We start from the raw sequence: 21,723 nt of genomic DNA on the forward strand, positions 1-21,723 counted from the left end.
TACACTGACAACTGTTTATCTAGAGTACTACACTGACAACTGTTTATCTGGAGCTCTACACTAACAACCGTTGATTTCTACACTGACAACCGTTTATCTGGAGTTCTACACTGACAACCGTTTATCTGGAGTTCTACAATGACAACCGTTTATCTGGAGTTCTACACTGACAACCGTTTATCTGGAGTTCTACACTGACAACCGTTTATCTGGAATTCCACACTGACAACCATTTATCTGGAGGTATACACTGACAACCGTTGATTTCTACACTGACAACCGTTTATCTGGAATTCTACACTGACAACCGTTTATCTGGAGTTCTACACTGACAACCGTTTATCTGGAGTTCTACAATGACAACCGTTGGTTTCTACACTGACAACCGTTTATCTAGAGTACTACACTGACAACCGTTTATCTGGAGTTCTACAATGACAACCGTTTATCTGGAGTTCTACACTGACAACCGTTTATCTGGAGTTCTACACTTACAACCGTTTATCTGGAGTTCCACACTGACAACCATTTATCTGGAGGTATACACTGACAACCGTTGATTTCTACACTGACAACCGTTTATCTGGAGTTCTACACTGACAACCGTTTATCTGGAATTCTACACCGACAACTGTTTATCTGGAGTTCTACACTGACAACCGTTTATCTAGAGTTCTACACTGACAACTGTTTATCTGGAGTACTACACTGACAACCGTTTATCTGGAGTTCTACAACGACAACCGTTGATTTCTACACTGACAACCGTTTATCTAGAGTTCTACACTGACAACTGTTTATCTGCAGCTCTACACTGACAACCGTTTATCTGGAGTTCTACACTAACAACCGTTGATTTCTACACTGACAACCGTTGATTTCTACACTGACAACCGTTTTTCTAGAGTTCCACACTGACAACCGTTTATCTGGAGTTCTACACTAACAACCGTTGATTTCTACACTGACAACCGTTGATTTCTACACTGACAACCGTTTATCTGGAGTTCCACACTGACAACTGTTTATCTGGAGTACTACACTGACAACTGTTTATCTGGAGTTCTACAATGACAACCGTTGGTTTCTACACTGACAACCGTTTATCTAGAGTACTACACTGACAACTGTTTATCTGGAGTTCCTACACTGACAACTGTTTATCTGGAGTACTACACTGACAACTGTTTATCTGGAGTACTACACTGACAACTGTTTATCTGGAGTACTGTACTACACTGACAACTGTTTATCTAGAGCTCTACACTGACAACCGTTGACTTCTACACTGACAACCGTTTCAATACAACATACATACCATAACAAGTAATTTGTGTATGACAAGATAGGTTACCTCCGTTTCTTAAAGTCATCAAAGCCATTGATGATAGTTATCAGTTTCCCTTCCGTGATTAGTCTATTTATTCCATGAAGCAACTGCTGAAGCAAATCATTATATAGATTGTATTGTAAAAACATCCACATGAATACTACTGGCGTATGAGCGGTATGTCTAAGTAATATTGTATATCAAAATACAAATGTATATGCATGTTCATGTTGTATATTCATCGAATTTTGAAATTGATTTTATTTTTGGATTCCTACAACAAAATTCCAAGGATGTCTCCTCCGATTTGGATCTAAAATCTAAAGATTCCTTTCGGAATAGCACGCATTTCGCGTCTTGTTCAACTGATAACTCATTACGACTCTCATTGCAACGACAAAAATGGACGAATAAAGCTTACATCTTATTCATTCTGTAAACTATGTGTATCAAATTACCTATTCAGAGATGAATATTCACCCGTGTGCTTTGAATTCGACCTCGTCTTAAAACGACACACATATTCACCAATGATTAAATAGTGTAAGCCACAGGAGAACAGCACCGTGTATATCCTAGTGTTTACCCAACATATGTATACTAAGGATAAGATGTGAGTATGGTGATAGATTTATAGAAAGGCTAATGAACAAGTGTCAGTGTTACAAGACCAGACGTTCAGGTAGAACAAGCGTCCAGGTTGTCGGTAACGTGTTTATGTCTGTTGTATTATTAATTTTAAACTAATATAGCTAATTAGGGATTTAGGAAATAAAACATATCCCAGCAACATCGTTCATTACGTTAATGGCTGTTTATAATATAACTATAATATATATGTATATGCGTTCAAACTGTAGGTGTGCTTGTTTTACCTGTTGTCATAGCAACCCAATGTTTTATTCTTCTTATATAAACTAGAGCTTAGAATGTATAGAATGTATAGACTGTATAGCCTACCAATGATATAATTGTCAATGGAGATCAAGTTGGACACTAACCTATTGTGCGTGTATGTTAGACATATATACAAATTATCATACGTGTCTTAACCTCATAACTCTTCGTGGCAGACTTGATATATACAGTATGATAAATAAAGAAAATGTAAAATTATTGCATGAGTTTTTAAAGAATCTACTATCATTTAAAACTCCTGCCTATGAACTCTAAATAAACTACATATGTTTAATGCACCACAGCTTACTAGGACCCTGTAGTTAAAATACCCTTCCCTTCGCGACATATAGTACTTTTTGTGCTTACTTTCCTTATCTGCTTGTTACGTTTTTGATTCATTTCAATAGTGACATGATTCAGAATATACACAAGTATTAATCGTTTAAAAACTTAAGGTCTTTCACATCCGCCCATCAAGAATTTGATATTTCAGTTTTATCGAGTGTTTGGGTCGCCTCCTATGACGAGTCCTACAATTACGAAACAGCTGTGCGATGTCATTACCCCCTACTGCATGTAACTTTACTTTTGTTCTGAAAGGGTTCAACACCGTGTGTATGTGTTGTACAATCCCTATAGCATGTTTACGTCAGCTTTAACTAATAAAGGTATCTTTCGGCTTCATCAGGTCTGTTGTATAGCATTGGAGGAATGAAGGTAGAAACAGCATATATACCAATATAATGTACTTCCAATTAACATTCTGTATCAAAACAACACGATTACTCATACAACTACTATAGTTATAACGTATTTATCTCTTCATTATACAGCATCCCATCTATATAATTAAGCGACGTACACTAGGACGACAGCAGCAGCATTACAGCCGGGCGACATTATCACCATAAGTGTTGACAACCGAGTAGGGTGGTGGCGCTCCCAGTCCGGTGGGCAGCTGTACATCCGGTCGGAAGAGATTCTTTATTTTCTAAAAAATAATATGGAAGATAAAAATACCTAAAAAAGATAAAACATTTAAAACTGTATAGTTATACTTTATAGTAATGGTTTGAAACATATAAGAATAGATGCTTTTAATATTTAGGCCTATACGCAATAACAATTTTTATAAAACCGTATCAGAAAAGAAGAATATCAAAATCCTTGAATACGGCATGCAAAATCAGTTCATGATTTTACATTACGAAAAATAGGATTTGGCTTGAAAACAAAACATTAAAATAAATCTTTAGTTGGTTTCTTCTTCTTCCAATATAACTACTAAATTTAACTTGCAAAAACAAACTTACAACTCTGAGAGAATTTCCGGGGATTACGGCGGTCTTGTACATCATGTATAAGGGGATGATCATTACGGACGACAGCGCCATTAAGGCGCCTACAGCATGCGCCCAGGTAGGGTATTCATAGTCCATATACTTCACTGCTTTCAACTTAATCAGTCGAAACAGCAAAACACCCTGCGCAAAATACATAAAACTCCTTTTCAGGTCTAATTTCTATTTTACTTTCAAGCAAATCATGTGCCATAAAACAATTACAGAAAATAATAAAAATATGAAATCTTTAGAAAAACAGTTTTCGAATATGTATTGTACAAAGAAGTTTTTTTTTTTTTTTTTTTTTTTTGTGAGGAGGGGGATTAGTAAAACGGCAGAACAATAAATGATTTATATGTTCTACAAGGTTTTCCTTCAGAAATGTGAAAGACATAGCTATTTTTGTTATTGATCAGTTGTTTTTGATGAGTTTTTTTTTTTTTTTTATGGCTTTTTAATGGTTTTATACTCACAAGACAAATTGCTGGTGTCATGAACGTCCAACAGAACTTGAAGAACCTACTTGGATAGAACCCAAACATACTTCGGAGGTTTTCATAGTACCGATTTACTCCTAAAACAACAATAGGCATTATTTCATTCCTAATCTTAATAATGTGTATTGTAAACAAATGTTATAATATCCCCCCTTACTTTACTATCGAAGATGTTAAACTCCCGTATAGACTGCTTGTCACAAAAATGCATCAAACGACACGTATCGTACAGAAATATATGTAATTAACACAAACAGATGGTCAAAGTTAATAACAGATGTCCAAAACATGTCGCTTAATAGATCGAAAATTACATACCAAATGAAGTACAGAATGTCTTCCTGACGCAACTGATTATTTAGTCTCTGTGAATTTAAAAGATGAAATAATCTCAAACTTTTAGAGGGTGGTAATCGCGGGAGTATGTAATGTTTGGATTGAGATGTAACTAACAGTCTGTTCCTGTTATACCTACCCGAGTATACCTACTCTTTGACGGTACTGTTGCATCTTCACTTTTAAATGGCAAATAAATTATTAGTATCCATACGTTTCAGATTTTAACAATGATACTTATCCCTTTCTGCTAAAACTAGAATTTTATGATGCTCATTTTAAAGCATAATATCGTGTTTAACTGTAATGATATATTAACACCGAATCAAGTACGTTGTAGTTGTCATACCTCTCTGGAAATGAGGTAGAGGTGTATTGATAAAGGGAGATCACTCTACAATACGTCTTCAATGACTCGTCATTCAAGAATAATATGATGTTTTGTTGATTATCTGTTACATTTGTGATAGTGAGTTACGATTTACACGTGTATAATAAATAGTGAGTTACAATTTACACGTGTATTATAGATTGTGAGTTTCGGTTTACACGTGTTTTATAGATTGTGAGTTACGATTTACACGTGTATCATATATTGTGAGTTTCGGTGTACACGTGTATTATAAATTGTGAGATACAATTTACACGTGTTTATTACCCTACTGTTGTCATGTGTCTTACCATAGCCCCAGGAAACAGCAATACACTCAAAGAATACCAGACATAGAAGGCAGAGACCGCTAGCGGAGTAATGGTTGAATAGCTCAAAGACAAATATTCCACCCTGTAGTAAACACAAAAGTCTTTACAAAATACAAACCATACTATCATGTCATGTAGAGTATTACACAGTATGATTATTGAAACAATCATTGTGCATTAGTTGTGTCGTTTTCGAAAGTATCTTTAAAATAAAAGAACTATTGTGATAGACTTTATGCAGTTGTTCGACAGTTTAATGTTGAAAAAAGAAAAAAGGAAACAGAAAAAACAATTGATCGCATTGCAAAGATATTACTTTATCGATGTTGCTACCGGGGATGTTTAATGAGTTCCAGGCCATAATTATGATATATAGTATATTATAGATAATCAGTGTATCTAAAACGCTTATTTCCCTATTTTAGAAATGTAAGGAGGTAACCAAACATTATTTACTTTTAAGTTTATGTGAGTCCGTACTATTTTGCTTAGCATCATTGATTACCATTATCATTATTACAATATTATTGATGCTATTATACTATTTATGTATGCAGTCCATTATATCACCAAGGGGAGAGGGCTTAAATAGGCATATGCCTGTTGCCCAATACCCATTGAATTTATTCAATACAAAATTTGTGAAATAAAATGATTAATAGTATTCGTTGAGTTTACATATTAACACGACTGTGTACATCCTGTGCTGACCCTGATAAGATAATACATGTATATAGTTTGTTAGATCAAGTTATTTGACAACACAAATTGAATTTGGTCTCAAAATAAGATAAAAAAAAATAAGAATTAAAAAAAAATTCAATTGATAAAGAGATGATTGTTGTTTGTTAGAAATGAATATCATGACAAAATGAAATACTTTCATAAAAATTAAAGAACTAATTCTTGATAGGCATTTTGTAATTAAAATTTAAAGAATCCAAAACTCATCCCATACCTCTGTCACCATTGATAAGCCTACAAGATAGGACAAGAAACACACGACAGCAATGAACAGCTCTCTGTTCTTCCGTAGATAACGAGGCCACTCGTCAATCAGCGCAGTGAAGAATCCTTCCATGGTACAGAACTAGGAAAAAAGGAAGACTGAACTTCATTAATATGTGTCGTGTTTAAGTACTATATTTAACTATATTGACATGTGTCGTGTTTAACGCCATATGTAACTACATGTTTAACTACATTTACATGTGTCATGTTGAACGCCAGATGTATGTTTAACACCATATTTAGGTACATTTACATCTGTCATGTTTAAATTCATATTTAACTTTCTTGGGGTGTTAAAGAACTGTTGTCGTGTTATCGATGAAAAAAGTATGATTTAACTAATTTCGATATTTTCAATATAATTTTTTTAATTGCTTCAGATGTAAGTGAGCGGTATGTTACCTGGCTGTCCAGTCCCAGCATGAGAACCATCAGGAAGAAAAGTACGGCCCAGAGAGGCGAGATAGGAAGCTTGATAACAGCGTTAGGATAGACAAGGAATGCCAGCCCGGGGCCTAGGATATAAAAGAATGTCAAATACAGTCAAGCTACTAATATTTAAAAAGGTTTCAATGTTGACAAGTGTAGTAACAACGGGCGTTGATGATAACAAGTGTGTAATAACAACCATTGATGGTTTACAGTGTGTAATAACAACCATTGATGATAACAAGTGTGTAATAACAACCATTGATGGTTACAGTGTGTAGTAACAACCATTGATGATAACAAGTGTGTAATAACAACCATTGATGGTTTACAGTGTGTAATAACAACCATTGATGGTTAACAGTGTGTAATAACAACCATTGATGGTTAACAGTGTGTAATAACAACCATTGATGGTTAACAAGTGTGTAATAACAACCATTGATGGTTAACAGTGTGTAATAACAACCATTGATGGTTAACAGTGTGTAATAACAACCATTGATGATTAACAGTGTGTAATAACAACCATTGATGGTTAACTGTGTGTAATAACAACCATTGATGGTTAACAGTGTGTAATAACAACCATTGATGGTTAACAGTGTGTAATAACAACCATTGATGGTTAACAGTGTATAATAACAACCATTGATGGTTAACAGTGTGTAATAACAACCATTGATGGTTAACAGTGTGTAGTAACAACCATTGATGGTAAACAGAGTGTAATAACAACCATTGATGGTTAACAGTGTGTAATAACAACCATTGATGGTAAACAGTGTGTAATAACAACCATTGATGGTTAACAGTGTGTAATAACAACCATTGATGGTAAACAGTGTGTTATAACAACCATTGGTGGTTAACAGTGTGTAGTAACAACCATTGATGGTTAACAGTGTGTAATAACAACCATTGATGGTTAACAGTGTGTAATAACAACCATTGATGTTAACAAGTGTGTAATAACAACCATTGATGGTTAACAGTGTGTAATAACAACCATTGATGGTTAACAGTGTGTAATAACAACCATTGATGATTAACAGTGTGTAATAACAACCATTGATGGTTAACTGTGTGTAATAACAACCATTGATGGTTAACAGTGTGTAATAACAACCATTGATGGTTAACAGTGTGTAATAACAACCATTGATGGTTAACAGTGTATAATAACAACCATTGATGGTAAACAGTGTGTAGTAACAACCGTTGATGGTTTACAGTGTGTAATAACAACCATTGATGGTTACAGTGTGTAATAACAACCATTGATGGTTAACAGTGTGTAATAACAACCATTGATGGTTTACAGTGTGTAATAACAACCATTGATGGTGTACAGTGTGTAATAACAACCATTGATGGTTTACAGTGTGTAATAACAACCATTGATGTTACAGTGTGTAATAACAACCATTGATGGTTTACAGTGTGTAATAACAACCATTGATGGTTTACAGTGTGTAATAACAACCATTGATGGTTTACAGTGTGTAGTAACAACCATTGATGGTTAACAGTGTGTAATAACAACCATTGATGGTTAACAGTGTGTAATAACAACCATTGATGGTTAACAGTGTGTAATAACAACCATTGATGGTTAACAGTGTGTAATAACAACCATTGATGGTTAACAGTGTGTAATAACAACCATTGATGGTTAACAGTGTGTAATAACAACCATTGATGGTTAACAGTGTGTAATAACAACCATTGATGGTTAACAGTGTGTAATAACAACCATTGATGGTTAACAGTGTGTAATAACAACCATTGATGGTTAACAGTGTGTAATAACAACCATTGATGGTTAACAGTGTGTAATAACAACCATTGATGGTTAACAGTGTGTAATAACAACCATTGATGGTTAACAGTGTGTAATAACAACCATTGATGGTTAACAGTGTGTAATAACAACCATTGATGGTTAACAGTGTGTAATAACAACCATTGATGGTTAACAGTGTGTAGTAACAACCATTGATGGTTAACAGTGTGTAATAACAACCATTGATGGTTAACAGTGTGTAATAACAACCATTGATGGTTAACAGTGTGTAATAACAACCATTGATGGTAACAGTGTGTAATAACAACCATTGATGGTTAACAGTGTGTAATAACAACCATTGATGGTTAACAGTGTGTAATAACAACCATTGATGGTTAACAGTGTGTAGTAACAACCATTGATGGTTAACAGTGTGTAATAACAACCATTGATGGTTAACAGTGTGTAATAACAACCATTGATGGTTAACAGTGTGTAATAACAACCATTGATGGTTAACAGTGTGTAATAACAACCATTGATGGTTTACAGTGTGTAATAACAACCATTGATGGTTAACAGTGTGTAATAACAACCATTGATGGTTAACAGTGTGTAATAACAACCATTGATGGTTAACAGTGTGTAATAACAACCATTGATGGTTAACAGTGTGTAATAACAACCATTGATGGTTAACAGTGTGTAATAACAACCATTGATGGTTAACAGTGTGTAATAACAACCATTGATGGTTAACAGTGTGTAATAACAACCATTGATGGTTAACAGTGTGTAATAACAACCATTGATGGTTAACAGTGTGTAATAACAACCATTGATGGTTTACAGTGTGTAATAACAACCATTGATGGTTAACAGTGTGTAGTAACAACCATTGATGGTTAACAGTGTGTAGTAACAACCATTGATGGTTAACAGTGTGTAATAACAACCATTGATGGTTAACAGTGTGTAATAACAACCATTGATGGTTAACAGTGTGTAATAACAACCATTGATGGTTAACAGTGTGTAAGTAACAACCATTGATGGTTAACAGTGTGTAATAACAACCATTGATGGTTAACAGTGTGTAGTAACAACCATTGATGGTTAACAGTGTGTAATAACAACCATTGATGGTTAACAGTGTGTAATAACAACCATTGATGGTTAACAGTGTGTAATAACAACCATTGATGGTTAACAGTGTGTAGTAACAACCATTGATGGTTAACAGTGTGTAATAACAACCATTGATGGTTAACAGTGTGTAGTAACAACCATTGATGGTTAACAGTGTGTAATAACAACCATTGATGGTTAACAGTGTGTAATAACAACCATTGATGGTTAACAGTGTGTAATAACAACCATTGATGGTTAACAGTGTGTAATAACAACCATTGATGGTTAACAGTGTGTAATAACAACCATTGATTGTTAACAGTGTGTAGTAACAACCATTGATGGTTAACAGTGTGTAATAACAACCATTGATGGTTAACAGTGTGTAATAACAACCATTGATGGTTTACAGTGTGTAGTAACAACCATTGATGGTTAACAGTGTGTAATAACAACCATTGATGGTTAACAGTGTGTAATAACAACCATTGATGGTTAACAGTGTGTAATAACAACCATTGATGGTTAACAGTGTGTAGTAACAACCATTGATGGTTAACAGTGTGTAATAACAACCATTGATGGTTAACAGTGTGTAATAACAACCATTGATGGTTAACAGTGTGTAATAACAACCATTGATGGTTAACAGTGTGTAATAACAACCATTGATGGTTAACAGTGTGTAATAACAACCATTGATGGTTAACAGTGTGTAATAACAACCATTGATGGTTAACAGTGTGTAATAACAACCATTGATGGTTAACAGTGTGTAATAACAACCATTGATGGTTAACAGTGTGTAATAACAACCATTGATGGTTAACAGTGTGTAATAACAACCATTGATGGTTAACAGTGTGTAATAACAACCATTGATGGTTAACAGTGTGTAATAACAACCATTGATGGTTAACAGTGTGTAATAACAACCATTGATGGTTAACAGTGTGTAATAACAACCATTGATGGTTAACAGTGTGTAATAACAACCATTGATGGTTAACAGTGTGTAGTAACAACCATTGATGGTTAACAGTGTGTAGTAACAACCATTGATGGTTAACAGTGTGTAATAACAACCATTGATGGTTAACAGTGTGTAGTAACAACCATTGATGGTTAACAGTGTGTAATAACAACCATTGATGGTTAACAGTGTGTAATAACAACCATTGATGGTTAACAGTGTGTAGTAACAACCATTGATGGTTAACAGTGTGTAGTAACAACCATTGATGGTTAACAGTGTGTAATAACAACCATTGATGGTTAACAGTGTGTAATAACAACCATTGATGGTTAACAGTGTGTAATAACAACCATTGATGGTTAACAGTGTGTAAGTAACAACCATTGATGGTTAACAGTGTGTAATAACAACCATTGATGGTTAACAGTGTGTAATAACAACCATTGATGGTTAACAGTGTGTAATAACAACCATTGATGGTTAACAGTGTGTAATAACAACCATTGATGGTTAACAGTGTGTAATAACAACCATTGATGGTTTACAGTGTGTAATAACAACCATTGATGGTTAACAGTGTGTAGTAACAACCATTGATGGTTAACAGTGTGTAGTAACAACCATTGATGGTTAACAGTGTGTAATAACAACCATTGATGGTTAACAGTGTGTAATAACAACCATTGATGGTTAACAGTGTGTAATAACAACCATTGATGGTTAACAGTGTGTAGTAACAACCATTGATGGTTAACAGTGTGTAATAACAACCATTGATGGTTAACAGTGTGTAATAACAACCATTGATGGTTAACAGTGTGTAATAACAACCATTGATGGTTAACAGTGTGTAATAACAACCATTGATGGTTAACAGTGTGTAGTAACAACCATTGATGGTTAACAGTGTGTAATAACAACCATTGATGGTTAACAGTGTGTAGTAACAACCATTGATGGTTAACAGTGTGTAATAACAACCATTGATGGTTAACAGGTGTAATAACAACCATTGATGGTAAACAGTGTGTAATAACAACCATTGATGGTTAACAGTGTGTAATAACAACCATTGATGGTTAACAGTGTGTAATAACAACCATTGATGGTTAACAGTGTGTAATAACAACCATTGATGGTTAACAGTGTGTAATAACAACCATTGATGGTTAACAGTGTGTAATAACAACCATTGATGGTTAACAGTGTGTAATAACAACCATTGATGGTTAACAGTGTGTAATAACAACCATTGATGGTTAACAGTGTGTAATAACAACCATTGATGGTTAACAGTGTGTAATAACAACCATTGATGGTTAACAGTGTGTAGTAACAACCATTGATGGTTAACAGTGTGACGTACAACCATTGATGGTTAACAGTGTGTAATAACAACCATTGATGGTTAACAGTGTGTAATAACAACCATTGATGGTTAACAGTGTGTAATAACAACCATTGATGGTTAACAGTGTGTAATAACAACCATTGATGGTTAACAGTGTGTATAACAACCATTGATGGTTAACAGTGTGTAATAACAACCATTGATGGTTAACAGTGTGTAATAACAACCATTGATGGTTAACAGTGTGTAATAACAACCATTGATGGTTAACAGTGTGTAATAACAACCATTGATGGTTAACAGTGTGTAATAACAACCATTGATGGTTAACAGTGTGTAATAACAACCATTGATGGTTAACAGTGTGTAATAACAACCATTGATGGTTAACAGTGTGTAATAACAACCATTGATGGTTAACAGTGTGTAAGTAACAACCATTGATGGTTAACAGTGTGTAAGTAACAACCATTGATGGTTAACAGTGTGTAATAACAACCATTGATGGTTAACAGTGTGTAATAACAACCATTGATGGTTAACAGTGTGTAATAACAACCATTGATGGTTAACAGTGTGTAGTAACAACCATTGATGGTTAACAGTGTGTAATAACAACCATTGATGGTTAACAGTGTGTCGTACAACCGTTGTTGTTATCAGTGTGTAATAACAACCATTGATGGTTAACAGTGTGTAGTAACAACCATTGATGGTTAACAGTGTGTAATAACAACCATTGATGGTTAACAGTGTGTAATAACAACCATTGATGGTTAACAGTGTGTAATAACAACCATTGATGGTTAACAGTGTGTAATAACAACCATTGATGGTTAACAGTGTGTAATAACAACCATTGATGGTTAACAGTGTGTAATAACAACCATTGATGGTTAACAGTGTGTAATAACAACCATTGATGGTTAACAGTGTGTAATAACAACCATTGATGGTTAACAGTGTGTAATAACAACCATTGATGGTTAACAGTGTGTAATAACAACCATTGATGGTTAACAGTGTGTAATAACAACCATTGATGGTTAACAGTGTGTAATAACAACCATTGATGGTTAACAGTGTGTAATAACAACCATTGATGGTTAACAGTGTGTAATAACAACCATTGATGGTTAACAGTGTGTAATAACAACCATTGATGGTTAACAGTGTGTAATAACAACCATTGATGGTTAACAGTGTGTAGTAACAACCATTGATGGTTAACAGTGTGTAATAACAACCATTGATGGTTAACAGTGTGTAATAACAACCATTGATGGTTAACAGTGTGTAATAACAACCATTGATGGTTAACAGTGTGTAATAACAACCATTGATGGTTAACAGTGTGTAATAACAACCATTGATGGTTAACAGTGTGTAATAACAACCATTGATGGTTAACAGTGTGTAATAACAACCATTGATGGTTAACAGTGTGTAATAACAACCATTGATGGTTAACAGTGTGTAATAACAACCATTGATGGTTAACAGTGTGTAATAACAACCATTGATGGTTAACAGTGTGTAATAACAACCATTGATGGTTAACAGTGTGTAATAACAACCATTGATGGTTAACAGTGTGTAATAACAACCATTGATGGTTAACAGTGTGTAATAACAACCATTGATGGTTAACAGTGTGTAATAACAACCATTGATGGTAACAGTGTGTAATAACAACCATTGATGGTTAACAGTGTGTAATAACAACCATTGATGGTTAACAGTGTGTAATAACAACCATTGATGGTTAACAGTGTGTAATAACAACCATTGATGGTTAACAGTGTGTAATAACAACCATTGATGGTTAACAGTGTGTAATAACAACCATTGATGGTTAACAGTGTGTAATAACAACCATTGATGGTTAACAGTGTGTAATAACAACCATTGATGGTTAACAGTGTGTAATAACAACCATTGATGGTTAACAGTGTGTAATAACAACCATTGATGGTTAACAGTGTGTAATAACAACCATTGATGGTTAACAGTGTGTAATAACAACCATTGATGGTTAACAGTGTGTAATAACAACCATTGATGGTTAACAGTGTGTAATAACAACCATTGATGGTTAACAGTGTGTAATAACAACCATTGATGGTTAACAGTGTGTAATAACAACCATTGATGGTTAACAGTGTGTAATAACAACCATTGATGGTTAACAGTGTGTAATAACAACCATTGATGGTTAACAGTGTGTAATAACAACCATTGATGGTTAACAGTGTGTAATAACAACCATTGATGGTAAACAGTGTGTAATAACAACCATTGATGGTTAACAGTGTGTAGTAACAACCATTGATGGTTAACAGTGTGTAATAACAACCATTGATGGTTAACAGTGTGTAATAACAACCATTGATGGTTAACAGTGTGTAATAACAACCATTGATGGTTAACAGTGTGTAATAACAACCATTGATGGTTAACAGTGTGTAAGTAACAACCATTGATGGTTAACAGTGTGTAATAACAACCATTGATGGTAACAGTGTGTAATAACAACCATTGATGGTTAACAGTGTGTAATAACAACCATTGATGGTTAACAGTGTGTAATAACAACCATTGATGGTTTACAGTGTGTAGTAACAACCATTGATGGTTAACAGTGTGTAATAACAACCATTGATGGTTAACAGTGTGTAATAACAACCATTGATGGTTAACAGTGTGTAATAACAACCATTGACGGTTTACAGTGTGTAATAACAACCATTGATGGTTAACCGTGTGTAATAACAACCATTGATGGTTAACAGTGTGTAATAACAACCATTGATGGTTTACAGTGTGTAATACCAACCATTGATGGTTTACAGTGTGTAATAACAACCATTGATGGTTAACAGTGTGTAATAACAACCATTGATGGTAAACAGTGTGTAATAACAACCATTGATGGTTTACAGTGTGTCGTACAACCGTTGTTGTTATCAGTGTGTAGTAACAACCATTGACGGTTTACAGTGTGTAATAACAACCATTGATGGTTTACAGTGTGTAATAACAACCATTGATGGTTAACAGTGTGTCGTACAACCGTTGTTGATAACAAGTGTGAACTTGTATTTAATTACTGAAAGCACTATTAAAGGGATATAACGGTAAACCAATTTTTATTTTGTATTTTTTCATATCATTGGGTATATATTTAAAATATATAACTTATGAACAATAACCATTCGAATTTGATGATATCTGTACATAAAAACATCAATTATTAATTATAAAAAGGTTATCACAATTCGTTGATCAACAGTCTGGATATGTAAATTTTGCGGCATACACGATAAAACTCATGCGTACAACAAATTACAACACCTGAAAACAAAAATGGCTTCCCACGTGAATCGACCGCGGTTGAAAACAGTAACAGCTTCCGCAACAAAGAGAATAATGGCCAAATGGGTCAAAGACAACCCTAGAATTACACTGGGGAAGCAGTACAATAGATTGGAACAGTTCAAACATGAAAACAATGACTACAGTAATACGGACGCTGCTCGTATTCTGCTTGATTGCTGGTTAGTAGGGCCATAACAAACTTGGTGCAGTCTGTACTAGTACTTTGCTACTGTCACTACTATATGTACAGTGTTTACACTTATATACACATAAATATTTGCGCCTGAATATATGCAGAACGTGTTATTATAACATTAAAACCAATGTATAACATCGTTATCGAACTAACCCAGATGGAATATTTCGACTTCTAAGCTATTGTGTGTTTGTGTTTACAAATGAAAATACCTCGATTTCAAAACAGTCACGTGATGATTCAAAAATAATTTCCGCGCTAAATTTAGAGGGGGTTTCCCAACTAAATTGAGTGGTCAATCTGGACATGTGGATTGGTCGTCAGCTGAAAGGCCGCCAGGCCGTAATAGCGGATGTAAAACCCGTTGAATAAATAAATAAATATGACATGGGGATCGACTGTGAATATTGGGATAGCACAGAGGTACAAAACACGTACATTTAATGAAAATAACAATGTTTTTACCGTGATGTCCCTTTAAGTATCCTCTGTATAGCATTGATATCTAAAGTTCTAGTGGGGAGAATACCAAACTAAATCAAATTTTCAATATGATATGTTCCATGCGAATCAACCTTTATACTAAAGGGATATTACCGGAAACTGCAACATCAGCAACCGCCATCTGTTGTTGTTTCGCCATGAAGCCGATGACAGAAAATATGACGAAGCCAGCAAACATACTGGTGCAGCTGTTGAGGATGGAGATGAGTACGGCGTCTCTGTTTGATAAAAGAACCGAGTTTTATGTTATTTATTACTTCATAGATCGACCATAAAAAATGGAGGCAGATATAGTAGTTCTGGCTGATAATGAGACTAAATATTTATGTGTGATTCATGCTCGATGAACTAACATGCATTATATTTTTACATCGAAACAGTCCCCTCTGTGTAACTAGTCCGAGACCGAATGGTTCTCCCTGGTAGAGTGGGGAAGTCACTAGCATCCTACAAAAGTTATATATACTGCAGGACGTTCAGGTTCCGAATATATTTGGGAAGAGGTATGCCAAGTCATTGGAACCTATTCAGTAAAAACCCTCAACATTTTATATTTTTGAATCAGAAACTAAACAGTCATCAATGGATATATAATCAAGTTTATGATTACCGACATCCATTATAATAAGGTAATATATGTTACACAGCTACCAACCACAACCGGAGTATGAATTGGTGGATACAGGCTTAAATCTGTAATCAATTAATAAATATGTATTCCAGAAAAGACAACACCTAAATAAATACGACGTATCTGTAGGGGATTTGATGATACAACTTGTAGGAGTAGGATTTCTCGTATAGAGCTTTTGGAGAATGTTGATTCACTGGTTGTTTTGTCGGTATTGTCAGTGAATCAATGGTTCTGTATCAACGTTAAAGGGAATGGCTAGTGTCATATTTACATATGTCATATTGACATTCAACCAACTAGTATCTAATTCCCTTTTCATTCAATTGATTTATCAACATACGTTTTGTACATGTGTACAATTGAATAATATCAGAAACACTTTAGGACAATGATGTCGCCTCAGTTGCTATCTTTAGTTACAAAAGTTCAGATAGATTTTACCGAGAAATACAGTGTCGAAAAAATGAAAAGTAGACACCTGTAATGTTTGTTCTTTCATATTTTGAAAGCAATAACAAAAAAAACATTTAAATCATATCATCAACGTTCCATTTGGAAAATTGTAGAAGAAGCTCACATGTTTATGCGTGTACTGGACGTTAAATGAACAAATACATTACACAGAGGTAGTGAATGAAATCTGTATTAGGAATTCATTGTAAATAAGAGACATTGTATCATTGAGCACTGACTTACTTGTAGACGTTGTTGTTATACTTGTTATAACTGCCCAATGCGATGAGGGAGCCCAAACCCAGGCCATAGGAGAAGAAAATCTGTGTCACGGCGTCCAACCATACCTAAAGTATCGACATTACAAATACAGGCTTCTTACGGGAAAATACTTTACATGAATAGCCGAAATCCCTTAAGTCTGAAACGTTATAGTCATAAACCGTTTCTTTTGATTGGTATTAAGAAACTGTTAAAGTCATTCGTAGTGTAGAGTCAAAAGAAATAGAAATATTCAATTTAACTCTTTTCGTATTGTAGTTCCTGTCCGGCTCATCACCGCACTTGCAAGTAAAATGGCGGAATCTTTCTATGATTTTCAAAGACGTGTAAATTCTGCTGAAATAATGCATGTAACTGTAGTCCAATGCTTTTATCGTTTGTATCTTAGCTCAGGCATTTCCATACAAAATAAGATATGACTAAAGTCTTTACTTTATGTTCCAGACCCTTTTTTCATCTGATACTCGCCGCCATATTGTTTACGTTAGTGACGAAAGAGCGACACATATCGCCGGAGATATATACTGCGTAGTTGATCAAAACCTTATCTATCAACTAACTAAGTCACATTTGTGTGAGAATCACCTTAATATATTTAACGTTGTTTACTAGAATATGATGATTAGAAGTTAATTAGCACTACAGTTAATTGTGATGGGACATAACATTATTTTGTCGTCTGTATACGACAACGGCGATGGGACATAACATTTTTTGTCATCTGTATACGACAACGGGGAGGAGACGTCACGTTTTGTTATCGTCTGTTTACGACAACGGTACGGAAAGAGTTCAAACGTGTTGATCACTTTATTGATTAACTGAAGACTATGTTAATCCACTAATCAAGCTAATCTATGAATAATTAATGAAATCCACTAGTAGATAAATGCTTATTCACTTACATATAAGTTATTCAATAATAACTACGTAACGTCACTGATTACTAAGTTAATACACTAATAGTAACATGAACCAACAAATATATGTACATATAACATCCACTAATAACTACATTATCCGATGATATTTAAGTTAATTTACCTAATGACTAAGATAATTAACTAGTAGCAACGTTAATCCACTGATACCTCAGTTAATCTACCAAAATAACGTGCATCATTTAATACATGTATATATTATCCACCAATTTCGCATATAACTAAGCTATCGACTTATAAATGCAAAGTTATCTCTTATGCTCATTACTGAAGTAAACAACGTATTGACCCAATATGATGACTTTAATTCATCCCTTACAAAATGCCAATACAACAATGCATACATAATCAATTAAATGTTAATCAACTAATTGATCTTAGATCGACTAGGCTGACCGTCCACTAACGTCTACAATTATAATTCCCTGACAGCGTTATTCCACTATATAAATTATGTTATATACATAAATAATCATATTATCTTCCGAATAAACAACCAAAATGTCTTCAACCACTGCGTGATTGAATAATGAACTGTTTACCCCTGATTCCGCCAGTTTCGATACATCCGGGTATATGTAATACCGGATGCCGTCCCATGCCCCCGGAAGTGTGACGCCTCTGATGAGGAGTATGGTCAACAGGATGTAAGGAAAGATTGCGGTGAAGTAAACAACCTGCAATGGATAGAATGATATGGCATTGGTCCTGTTGTATAGCTAAACAAACAAGTCCGTTAATATATTCCCAACATTCCTTATTGCAAAATTTGAATAATTGGTTAACGTTAATTAATAGGATATTGAAAGTAAACATACACTTTACTGTTTGACTTCCAAACGCGTGTCTGTATAGTCACGGACGAGCCAGTAACAGCCTTTCCCGTTCAGTTAATACCTCTCCAGATACTGCAGTACCTACCTTTTCTGTCCATCTAATACCCTTCCAGATACTGCAATGCCTACCTTTCCTGTCCAGGTTATACCCTTCCAGATACAGAAATAACACAGCACCCAGGCAAGGAGTAGACACAGTGCCAGCTGCCAACGGACTCGTCCTGGTTCGTCAATTCCAGGGCTCACTTCCAAAACATGTCGTCTAAAAGATTCAATTGTAGTCTTCAAAATATTGCATTACATTTTCTATTATATCCTAAGGTATACTTCTTTCTGGAACTTAACACAAAAACAAAGCTGACATATGACGGTATTGTGTCGTTTCTAGAATTTTATATATGTTCTTTCAGGTTGAGTATATTTAAATGTATATACGTAACATGTGTTATAGAGTAGTATCTACATGGTTGCCCGTATGGTTGTATGTGTATATCAAACAGATTTGATGAAACACTGCTATTATATTCTATAGAACTCATACGGGTCGGCTTTATCTTCAACCAGGATAATGTTACAGCGAAACATGTGCTTATCAAACAAAATATAACTTATTTTTAAGTCACAACGTCTGTTTTTTTGTCCTGAAGCTCCATTATACTACAAGTTATAAAAGTTACTAAATTGGACTCACTCCCAATACTCCCGAACTGGAGATGTAAATGGCATGGCGCTACAGTTGAACCCCGGATACGACATCTCCATGGCAGTAACATTCCCGCCAACCGTCGTGTTGGCTTCCGTCCAGAAAGTCCCATTCGTACAATTGTAAGAAGACCACTGGCGATCGTATTCGGATTTGCATAAGTCACTGTTCCACCAGTTGTCACAAGTGGACCAGGGAAGGATGTTCGTAAAGGAGTTAAACAGATAGTACAGTGTCCAGGCCAGAATCACAACATAGTAGATATTCAGCCAAGCGGCCATAACCGCGGCGGCATAGCCGACACCTGGAGAGGAGATATGACATTTATAAATTCGGGTATTTCGTATTTACATATTGGGTAGTAGAAAGATGACGATTAACAATGTTTAACTTGTTTCCATTTCTCAACGTGACTTTTACTACCCCAAACTATTACCATTTATTTTACCCGTATTAGTGAGGTATTGTATCAACACTACCATTTTCGTAGCTTGGTAATTACGAGACTGATTATATCTCTAGCAAAAGGTAGCAAAATTTTCTTCAGGACTTTACATAATGAGCCAAAACTATTAATTCTTTTGGAAATTACAATTCATATCACGGGTGTTTTTAAGACATGCCTACCGACAATGGTATTCGCCCCTTATGAACTTGAATATAAATAACAGTTGATGTGCAAATGAATTAAACATATCTCTTAACATTTAACCATTTCAATATACCGAAACAGCTTATTGAGAAGATGAAAACGTGGTGTGAAATGGATTTGCCATGACATTTCCTTCCCAATTACGACCATCTTGCGATATAAGTTTAAAGAAAAACTAATAAATTATAAATCTCATAAAAAAGGTAGAGTATTACCTTTGAAGATAGGAGATATCTTCCAGACACCAAGACCTCCAGTACTCTGCCATTGTCCTAGAGAGAGCTCCAAAAAGTACATAGGTATTCCGGCAAACACAGAGGTCAGGAGGTACGGGATCAGGAAGGCCCCTGGGTGTAAACGAGGGACATTTCATTGTAATATAGATCAGGAAAACACTTATCAAACTGACAAAACAACAACAATACCAACAAAAATAGAAAACACCAAAAACAAAAACAAAACAAAAACAAAAACAAAAACAAAACTAAAACAAAAACAAAACAAAAACAAAAACAAAACAAAAACAAACAAAAAACAGAAAACAAAGATGAAAAAAAAAAATCCCAAAAACTGATTGTCTGTATACTGTCTACTATAGATTGCTTTATCAGAAGTTAGATTCTCTGAAAGGTTCAGTAATCTGTCAATTTCTTAAAGATATGAAGTGTATTTTACCTCACCGAGGATATACAAGTGTACCATTACAGGAATATCAAACTACAGGTTATTAAGTCATGTTGTTTTTCAACATTCTTTGCTTGAGATACCTGCATTATAATTGATAACAACATACAAAGTAATTGTAATACATAAGTTTCATCGTCTAGTTTTGAGACTTATCATATAGAATGAACGAAATCCCTGTGTTTTATAACATTTTCTTAAATCATTGCTGGAGTGCTATATTAGATATGCGTTATATACTGAATATTTATCAGTGTTCCTTATATGTAATGAGTTATAAAGTAAACGTAACTTCTTACATACAAATATCAATATTATATTAAAATTACTTTACTTCACCTCACTGTTAGGACGCCGCATTAACATTGCTTTTCACTTCTCAAGAAAAACGTATTTGTAACCAACCTCGCATCAGGTTTCGGGATACATTGTCATTGGCGTCGCTGCTATTGTCATTGGTGTCGCTGCTATTGTCATTGGTGTCGCTGTTATTGTCATTGGCGTCGCTACTATTGTCATTGGCGTCGCTACTATTGTCATTGGCGTCGCTGCTATTGTCATTGGTGTCGCTGTTATTGTCATTGGCGTCGCTACTATTGTCATTGGCGTCGCTACTATTGTCATTGGTGTCGCTGCTATTGTCATTGGTGTCGCTGTTATTGTCA

At 34.7% G+C, this 21,723-nt stretch overlaps 1 protein-coding gene across 1 annotated transcript in view; it reads right to left on the minus strand.

Moving 5' to 3' along the window:
• Positions 1 to 1,091: 1,091 nt before the first annotated feature.
• The window catches only part of LOC117331093 (sodium- and chloride-dependent GABA transporter 1-like), a 34,499-nt gene continuing 13,867 nt past the window's right edge, over positions 1,092 to 21,723 (minus strand). The window contains exons 2-13 of the mRNA XM_033889689.1: positions 20,590 to 20,721; positions 19,711 to 20,026; positions 19,149 to 19,281; positions 18,726 to 18,860; positions 17,204 to 17,307; positions 15,967 to 16,091; positions 6,522 to 6,634; positions 6,067 to 6,198; positions 5,088 to 5,190; positions 4,047 to 4,147; positions 3,544 to 3,714; positions 1,092 to 3,221 (exon numbers count right to left, since the gene is read on the minus strand). Coding sequence (XP_033745580.1) covers positions 3,114 to 3,221; positions 3,544 to 3,714; positions 4,047 to 4,147; positions 5,088 to 5,190; positions 6,067 to 6,198; positions 6,522 to 6,634; positions 15,967 to 16,091; positions 17,204 to 17,307; positions 18,726 to 18,860; positions 19,149 to 19,281; positions 19,711 to 20,026; positions 20,590 to 20,721 — 1,673 coding nt within the window. The 3' untranslated portion in view covers positions 1,092 to 3,113. The remainder of the gene's footprint in view (positions 3,222 to 3,543; positions 3,715 to 4,046; positions 4,148 to 5,087; positions 5,191 to 6,066; positions 6,199 to 6,521; positions 6,635 to 15,966; positions 16,092 to 17,203; positions 17,308 to 18,725; positions 18,861 to 19,148; positions 19,282 to 19,710; positions 20,027 to 20,589; positions 20,722 to 21,723) is intronic.

Source organism: Pecten maximus, chromosome 7 (genome assembly GCF_902652985.1).
Source record: "Pecten maximus chromosome 7, xPecMax1.1, whole genome shotgun sequence".
NCBI classification, from domain to species: domain Eukaryota; kingdom Metazoa; phylum Mollusca; class Bivalvia; order Pectinida; family Pectinidae; genus Pecten; species Pecten maximus.